Genomic DNA, 9,582 nt, shown 5'->3' on the forward strand with positions numbered 1-9,582 from the left:
TGGCGCTTTTTACAATGCAGCAGTATGAGGGATCTCTTTCACGAACATTTTATTGAACCCATCCAGTCAGAGACATCACCCAAAATGAAGTTGTAACCACACCGGCAAAGGCTGAACCCAATTATCTCGTAACTCATAAATTAAGAATTCACAGAGGAAAAACACATAAACAACATCCGGAGACAAGCAGTGGCATAGAAGAAAAAAAACCCTCAGCTTGGAACTGAGCTGCTGCCAGATTCCCACCCCTGTGCATCCCTGACACGTTCCCCGAGCCGAGCTCCCTTGCAAGCCTGTTTGCGGCGGGCGGGGGGGAAGGTAGAAACCAACCCGGCATCCCCGAAATCCAAAGCTAGTACCCCCGACATCCCCGTTTCCTACAGCGTGACTCCTGCGGTGTTTACGTAACTGTGTGTCCTCTAGCGTGTAAACAAAAGGCACAGCCCAAGCGGAGAGGCTCCCGGTAGAGGCACGGTGGCCCCAGAGCTGCGCCCGCCGCGGCCGGGGGCTCCGCAGGTGGGGGCTGAGCTCTCGGTGTCCTCCGCCACTTGTTGCTCGCGGGTCCTGCAGCTCCCAGGCTGCAAGGAGGGGCTTTGCAGGCGCCGAGCCCTGCTGCATCCCCTCCTGCACCTCCCGCACCTCCCCCCCGCGGTCCCCGCGCCTCCGGGCCCCGCTCCCCACCCGGAGCCCGCAGCGGCCGGCGAGGGATGTGTGGATGCCGCGCGGCCGCGGAGCTTGGCGGTGGCGGGAAGGAGAGGCAGGGTGCAGTACGGCTAGCCTCTCGGCTGGGGAAGAGCTCCGGCTCCCTTTTGTTAGCAAAAGCAAACACTGCCCTCTTCTTTCCCGACCGCGCCAACGCGCCCGGCACACGGGCAGCCACACAGCGTGCTCCTGCCGAGTGCACGGCGTCTTCGGGGAAGGCGCCGGGCGTGCAGAGCCGCCCCTGGGCAGATTCCCAAGACAGCTCCGCACACAGGGGGCGCCCGGAGGCCCGCAGGGTGCCCGCCTGGCCGCAGAGGCCGCGAACCTCCCGCCACCACCCTCGGGCTGCCGAAAAGGACGGGCAGTCTGTAAATCCGGCGTCCCCACTCGCGGCGGACGCCGCCGTGGGGCAAGCGGGCTGCGGGCTCCCGGCCCCTTCCCGCAGAGGCGGCGACAGCAGCCTCCCCCCTCCGCGGGGCCGGGCCTGAGGAACTTTCCCTGCCTGGAGCCGAGCCCGGGAGCCCCGCAGCCGGGCAGCGGGGGGTGGAGGGGGCTGGTGGTGCGGAGGGCCGCTACCGGGCTGGAGGGAGACACGAGGGGCGCGCTGTTCCGAGGACGGGGGCGGGGGTGGGGGAGAAAGGCAGAGCGCGGGGAGAGCAGGAGCGACCAGACAAGTCTGGGGATGTCCTGTGGATCGGTGAGCAATCACGCTGGAGGCGGCTGCTAGTCAGCCATGGGGAGGCTTGGGGGATAGAGATTTAGGGGGCCCGCTGGAGAGGTGGGGGCGAATGGGCAGCCCTGGGACGGGAGGACCTGCAAGTTAGGGGGACAACCACGAGTTTGGGAGGGTCCGGAAGGTTGGGGGGGTCCCCTCCATCCATCCCCTTCTCCCATATTCTCGAGCCCCCGGGCCCCCATTCTCACTCCACTCCTCACCCCGCGCCAAGCCGGGGAGAAAAGGTGTGGGTGCAGCCATCCCTAAGGGCTCCAATTGCCACCCAGATGGGCAAGGGAGAAGGGAATCACCGAACCCCTCTGCCCCTTCATCTCAGCCCTGAGTTTCCTCTCCACACTCCCTCCGACTCGGATTTAGGAAGTGGGGGAAGGTTGTCATGGAAACGTTTCCCCCTTCCACGGCTATGGCTACTGGGGTGCCTTAGGAAATTTAGAGGGCCAACCGGCCGGTGCCGACACCTACCTGTGGGGATCAGTGCCGCGGCGGAGAGGAGCAACAGCAGAAGCCGGAGTCGGAGCCCGGGAGGCGCCGCCGCCGCCGCCACCGCCGCCACCGCCGCCGCAAACTGGGATCCGCTCGGCAGCACAGCACTCGCCATGTCGGGCACCTGCCTCAGACTGGCGGCGGTGGCTTCCTCCGGAGCCCGAGCGGACAACTAATGAGATGCTAATGAAATGCACTGGAGGCGGAGTCCGGACCGACCAATCATAGAGCCGCTAGCCCAACCCGGCTCTCGGAGGACTCGCCCCCTCCCCCACCCCGCCCCCTGGCGCTGGCGTTCGGCGGCGCGCCCGCGCCACCTAGGGGCGGGGCTAAGGGGAGGGGCGTATGCAAATATGTTTATGTTAAAATTCGTTTTCGCTTCCCTGGGATCAAGGAAAAAGTGTTCTCCTGGGCGCTTGGCTTGTGGGGGCTCGGGCTCCAGGGGGCGGGTCTCGCTTCCCGGACACCTATATTAGGAATGTATATAGCAATCGCTATAACCGACCGACGACTGGAGAATCTCCCTAGGAGGAGGCTCCCCTGCCCGGTACACAGAGCGCATCTGGCCTGGAAACCACACGTTGCAAATTTCCGTCACTCACCTTGCACCGAAGAAATAGATCTTTGGAAAACGGGGGCTGTTCGGGAGTGGAGAGTGAGAATGCAGGTCCCCGGATTGACAAAACAATCTGGGAGAAGTGCATGCGTGCTTTGCACGTCCGGCGGAGCGGGAGAGCCCGCTCAACAACCTAGCGGTAGACTTGGGCATAGTTGGGAGAAAGGAGCCCGAGTCGGGCTCTGGGATTTTTGAGTCGGTATCTTTGCGGTAGATTTTCCGGAAAGGTAGATCGGGGAGGGTCGGCTCCGGCTCCCCAGCTTGCCGAAGATTTCCCTCCTGCCCTTTATATATATGTGCGTATTTATTACATTTGACATATGTAATAATATATATTTACGATTACACACATACAACAAAAAATCTTTTCTGTCAAGGCTTCGGGGTGGTGGGCGGAGGCGGGGGTGTGTGTGTATTAAGATGGGGTCTGCCATCTTCCTCCTTCGGGGTTCAAACCCATTCCCTCCTTCTCTACGCCCCCAGTCCTTCCTAAGGCGGCTGGGGACCAACAGGTGCTCTGAGCTTTCCGTATCTCTGGGAGAGGCTCTCCTGGCTGAAATGATTTGCTTCTGCGGACTCGCTCTCTCCGAAATTGCCTCTGCTTTCTTTTCAACCAGGCAGCCGGCTCTCTTGTTTGTCTGCTTTTTAATTACTTATTTTCTTCCCCTCTAGAAGATCGTATGCGCTCTGACCCTCTGTTGCTCAAGCATCAAATTGAAGGACGAGCCATATTAAGTGTAGAGGTTTATAATAATTTAAGTATTCATAGAATGCAGAACAATAAGATGTAGGAAATACAATTTGCATAATAAATATCAATATCACAACAGCTAAAACAAACCATGACAAATTATCTGTGGCTAAATGACCAAGAGATTACTGAATGTAAATTGCTGTAGTCTAGAGGAGCTGCACCGAATGACTTGCCTGGCCCTCTGTCCTCATCTAGCTAAAAACATAAAATAATAAATAAATAAATAAATAAATATTACATATCAAAAAGGAAGTCAAGATCTGCCAACACCCACCAAATGAGTTACACTTAAAAACAGCCTCCTAGTATCCATTATACATAAACTAATTTCAAGACTGCCCTGTCTTCACAGCCCTGGATATTCTGCTCTGTAACTACAGGCCCTGATGCATGAACTACAGGCAGATCTCCAGAAGTCAAGAAAGCTCCAGTGTACACACATGGTGCTACATGAGGAAGGAAACCATCACCGTGTGGTCACCAGGATAAGGTCCAATCCGCAAAGTCCTACCTAGTCTTGTCACCTCTGGAAGTACAGCTACCTGGACAGACCAAAGGCAGAGCAAAGAGTTCTGCCAAAATCAGGATTAAAAAATTTGAGGCTATGTGTATGTTGAAAGTGATGTGTAGGGACACCTGGGTGGCTCAGTCAGTTCAGCCTTAGGCTCAGGTCATAATCCCAGGGTCCCGAGGTGGAGTCCCGCATGGAGGTCCTTGTTCAGTGGGAAGCCTTCTTCTCCCTCTGCCCCTTCCCCTTGCTTGTGTGCTCTCTCTCTCTGACAAATAAAAAAATAAAATCTTAAAAAAAAAAAAGTGATGTGTAAACTGTAAAGTAAGGTCCTATATGCCAGAAACTCGAGCACCTAGCTCAGTGTAATATTGGTATTTGCTATTATTATTATTATTGTTAGCTTTGCAATTATTGTTTTTATTAAGTATTTTGCATACACAATCTCATTTAATAGCTGGAACAATTCCCATGGCACATACTATTATCTCCCATTTTATATTTTTGAAACATAGAAAGATTGAGTGATTGCCCTGAGGTCCAAGTTGTTCTTTTTTTTTTTTAAGATTTTATTTATTTATTTGACAGAGAGAGATCACAAGCAGGCAGAGAAGCAGGCAGAGAGAGAGAGGAGGAAGCAGGCTCCCTGCTGAGCAGAGAGCCCGATGCGGGACTCGATCCCAGGACCCCGAGATCATGACCTGAGCCGAAGGCAGCAGCTTAGCCCACTGAGCCACCCAGGCGCCCTGTTCTTTTTTTTTTAAGATTTTTTTTTAATTTATTTCGCAGACAAGAGATCACAAGTAGGCAGAAAGGCAGGCAAAGGGGTCGGGGGGGGGGGGGGAGCAGGCTCCCTTTTGAGCAGAGACCCTGATGCAGGGCTCGATCCCAGGACCCCGGGATCATGACCTGAGCCAAAGGCAGAGGCCTTAACTCACTGAGCCACCAGGCGCCCCAAGGTCAAAGTTTTTAAGGTGCAGACAAGTCTTGCACAATTAACCACTATGCTATACTGTGCCTCAACAAATATTTGTTAAGTGAATGAATAAACATCACATTATAATGCATGAATAATAATCATCGGATAGCTACATTTTTAACATAAGGCAAAAACATGCCAGCAACCGAGAAACATTTTTTTAGATAACAGGATTGCATTACACTCCTAAGGAAAAGCATTCCTTATGAGGCTGAATCTCCACGAGAGTCTAGTTAGGCCCCAAGCCTCCCACACTAGGAACACAGTATGGGGACATTGGAAGATGTGGAGTGTTTTCATCTCCCTTCATTCTCTTGGCACATCAAATGAACACCTACTCAAATTTCCAATTGGCAAAGAACAATATGGGACATTTCTGTAGGAAATGCTAATGCTGTGTGACTTACCTCACCAGAGGGATGCACATAGCTTTAGAAATTCCACCCAAAAACTGCCACCTGCGACACAAGCTTCAGGAACCTGGTTAACACCCATGTCCCCAGTCGTGCGACATCTTTAGCCCTGGTCTGCATGGAAAGACCCACAGCTGAAAATTTAGGATTAAGCTGTTGCTACCCAATACACTAGCCACGCTCCCCACCCCCCCAACTCAGCTCTTTCACACTGAAGATCTCGCCAAGCGATTTAACATATGGAACATGTGAAGAACGTATCAAATTCCCGCAGCCGCTAAGTACAAGTTATGCCTACTCTGTCTTTCTCATAGTAAAGCTCGTCATTTTCTGCTTCATGGACCAGAACTCCTCGCCAACGACAAGTTCCAACATTTTTTCCCCTTGCTACATGGATTTAACCAATTTTGAAAGCCAGATGGTGTTTTTGCCATTTATAACTGATAATCAATTGTTTTGTGAATTTAATTTTTCAAGAAAGAACTGAAATACTTATCAGAATTACAATCTGGGGACTTCTTGTGTTAGAATAAAATTGCCAGAAGCGCCGAGAACCTAGTCCTTTTTTTTTTTTTTTTTGGGAAAACTTTAAAGAGCGAGAGGGAGAGAGACCCTTGTATTGTTTGCCTTCACTCAAACAGTTGAAAAATATGGAAAAACATATAGGAAAAATAAACATGAAGGAGAGATTCCTGTTTTGCTAAATAAATTAGGGAATAATCAATGAGAACTAGCAACATTTTGCTTTTTAATATGCTAACTGTTTGGGTATCTGTGTATAAAAAGCTCTAAAGACAAATTATTAGGGAAAATAAAACAATGCTTGGAGTCAGCATTTGCCCTGCTACTGCAGTCTTTGAGTAACCATAGGGAAGTGGTTTAATCAGTTTACGGACTGAAGGTTTTTTGTCCTCCCCACTGGAACACCCCCCCCCCATTCATCTGTTGAAGCCCTACCCCTTAATGTGATAATATTTACAGGTGGGGCCTCTGGGAGGTAATTAGGTCTAGGTGAGGTATAGGGTGGATGGATACCATTCTGATGTCCTCAGAATCGATACCAGAGCTCACTCTCTACACGCAGGTACTCAGTGCCTGTACGCCAGGAAGGGGGGCTCTCACCAGAGCCTAACAATCCCGGCACCTTGACTTCGGACTTTCGGCCTCCAGAACGGTGAGAAAACAAATGTCAGTTATTCAAGCTGCCCAGTCTCTGGTATTTTGTTATAGCAACGGGAACAGACTACAATAATCCTTAAGCCTAAGCTTCCATTGTCAAAGGGTAAATTAAAATTATAATAAATGTCAGCTTTTAATAGAAAGTCTTCCATAAATTAAAGTAAGCTAGCAGTATGTTAGAATATTGGACTGGATAGACTCTTGGTCTATCTAGCAGGTAGCTCATCTGTACTCAGATTAAGACTAAGCTGTTCATCTTCCGGGGCATCAGTCTATGAATCTTTATGAAATATAAAGCCAGCTAAATCCGTACTCCTAAATGAGTAATTAACCACTTTACCCACAGGTTTATTCTTCTAGAATCCTAAAGTTGACAGTAAACTTTTGCATATCGAGACTAGAATACCAGTTCAAAGGAAAGGGAAGTGGGAAAGTACTATATAAACTACACAGAAACCAGGTCGAGCAGCAGCCCCTGTGCAGATGGAAAGGAAATTTGCCTTGGAGACCAAGTCACAGTTTGTCGCGATCAGATATCTAAGAATATATCTGGGTATATATGACTGATCCAAATATACCCTCTCTTTTAAAGATTTTATTTTTTTAAAGATTTTATTTATTTATTTGACAGAGATCACAAGTAGGCAGAGAGGCAGGCAGAAAGAGAGGAGGAAACAGGCTCCCCACTGAGCAGAGAGCCTGACGTGGGGCTCAATCCCAGTACCCTGGGATCATGACCTGAGCCGAAGGCAAAGGCTTAACCCACTGAACTACCCAGGCACCCCAAAGATTTTATTTTTATATTTAAGTAATCCCTACACCCAACGTGGGATCGAACTTACAACCCCAAAATCAAAAGTCTCACGTTCTAACAACTGAGCCAGCTAGTCACTCCCAAATCTAATTCAATAAAAGAAAATATATAGAGAGCACCCCAATGGGACAGTCATCGTTAAGTCCTGGGAATAAAAGATGCATGAGAAAGCATGTAGGAGCACCTAGGTGGCTCAGTCAGTTAAGCATCCAACTCTTGATTTCAGCTCAGGTCATGATCTCGAGATCCTAGGACTGAGCCCTACACCAGGTTCCACACTCAATGCAGAGTTTACTTGGGATTCTCACTTTCCCTCTACCTCTGTCCTTCCCGCGGCTCATACACATTCTCCTTCCCTTCCTCCTTCCTCTCTAATAAACACACACACACACACAGAGAGAGAGAGAGAGAGAGAAACTACCTACTGGCAAGGAACTCAGAGTATAGTAAGGAAGACAGATGTACACCACAATCATTACATGTGATAAATGCTTTTATTATAATATGTGCACACAGCCCTGTGTGAGCAGAGAAGGGAGGCTCCTAACTATCCCCAAGAGGCAAGCGTGACAATCTGTATATCAGGGGAAAATTCCCACAAAAGAGTGTTCGAGAACTGAGGCTTGGAATTTGAACAAGACTCCTCAGCACAGGCAGGGAGACCACTGAGCATGAGGGGAGGTGTGAATAGGGGAAAGGTCATTTGCAAGGCCCTTTAAGCTTAGGAGGGTGTGGTGTATATTTGGGAAATGACAAATAAAAGAGCTGGATCACAGGTTACCAGATGACAAGTGGTAAGAGGAGAAGCTGTGAAAAAATATACAGGAACCAGGGAGTCCCTTGATTGACATACTACGAAGTTTCAATTGTTGATTATAGATAAAGGGAATCAACTTAACTAGTAAAAGCTCATGGTCAGTTTTACGTACTAGAACGGTTATTCTAATGGTATCCTGGTAGACAAATATGAAGTTGAATCTTAGATATGGACTTCCGGCCTCTGACCAGGTGCTTGGTCAAAGGTACCATTCATCCAAGACAGGTGTTGGGGTAGGAAACAGGACCATCTGATTGTTTACTATTGTTTGGGGGATGGGCTATGGGAAAAAGATGATGATTTCACTTTGGAACAAGTTGGTTTTGAGATGCCTGTGAGGTATTCAACCAAGGTGTCAAGAGCATGGAGATGGAAGCTGAAACCAAGGACCGGGGGGAGAGGGAGAGCAGGTGGGCACCTAGAGAGAATATGTGAAAGAACTTTTTAAAAAAGAGCCTGGAACCAGGTACCTACACTAACCCCTGACGCCTAACCCTAAGCCCAGTCTAAACCCTGGATCTGACAAAGTACCGTCCTGAACACAGGATAAGAAAAACTAAGAAGCAGCCTAGTTATTTTGGAGAAGACGCCAAACATTTAAGAACTAAGAGTATTTCTGAAAATGGGTGTGAAGGAAGAGATTAGGAAGAATAAAAATAAGCTAGGAGTACGACTACGATAAACACCAATTATTTAGGAAATTGGTGGAGCTTGAAAAGGAGCGACATGGGGATAGGGAAAGAAGAGAAAGAGCTCAACAAGGAAGGGGTAGTGATTCACCATGTCTCTTGCTACAAAGAGGTCAGATAAATACATTTCATAAAAGCGATGAAGAGTTGCCACTGGAGATAAAAATGCTGAGGACCAGTATGTGCCCGGCCTCTCGCTGAGCATAAACAGTTTGATTCAAGTTTGACAAAACAAGGAAAAAGACATGCGCTAATTTTGCTTATCTTGCCGGTAGGGCAGGAAGAGGTGATTTGTTAGTGATTTTCTTATATGGAAGAAACAGCTTTAGAATTTTTCAGTTTGACATTCAATTTCATTGACACTGACAGACAGCCTTGGGTTGGATAGAGGGATTGTTGCAACTGAGGCAACTCAACTAATTATCACGTACAGACCTTGGTTTTTATTTTTGAATGAACATAGGATTGGTCATGGGGCTGCAAAAGTTTTCCCACACTTTAGAAGTCATATTTTCCTGATATGATATCATAATTGTCAGATCCAGCTTTGTGATAATTCCATAGCAGGATAGCAAAACTTCCCAGGCAGTGGGATTGCTGCAAGATCCATTAAAAACAGATATTGATATCTATAGATTTTCATAAGGCTGCAAATACAAAATAGCCATATTATGAATATGAGATCATATCACTTGTGTTGCTAAAAGATGACAATGGTAATATAACTTTTTGTAATATGGGTTGTAAACAGGACAAGCTCTGAATAGAAATTTGTCTAGAAAAAACTATTTTGCAGTCCCAAACAGGGTATATTTTTAGGCAAACAGCCTCCAAAGCTCAGCCCTGGAGTCTTATGATGGCCCTGACCAAGGTTTCACGTTTGTCTTTAGGG

At 48.4% G+C, this 9,582-nt stretch overlaps 1 protein-coding gene across 6 annotated transcripts in view; it reads right to left on the minus strand.

The window, feature by feature from the left end:
* The window catches only part of CADM1 (cell adhesion molecule 1), a 325,642-nt gene extending 323,571 nt beyond the window's left edge, over positions 1–2,071 (minus strand). For 3 of the 6 annotated variants that reach the window (XM_082682635.1, XM_082682633.1, XM_082682631.1), the window contains exon 1: positions 1,901–2,071. In XM_082682635.1, the coding sequence (XP_082538761.1) occupies positions 1,901–2,036 (136 nt within the window). In that variant the 5' untranslated portion in view covers positions 2,037–2,071. The remainder of the gene's footprint in view (positions 1–1,900) is intronic. The other 3 variants (XM_082682636.1, XM_082682634.1, XM_082682632.1) reach the window with 1 other exon arrangement.
* Between the last annotated feature and the right edge of the window lie 7,511 nt (positions 2,072–9,582).

Source organism: Mustela nivalis (genome assembly GCF_964662115.1).
Source record: "Mustela nivalis genome assembly, chromosome: 9".
NCBI classification, from domain to species: Eukaryota; Metazoa; Chordata; class Mammalia; order Carnivora; family Mustelidae; genus Mustela; species Mustela nivalis.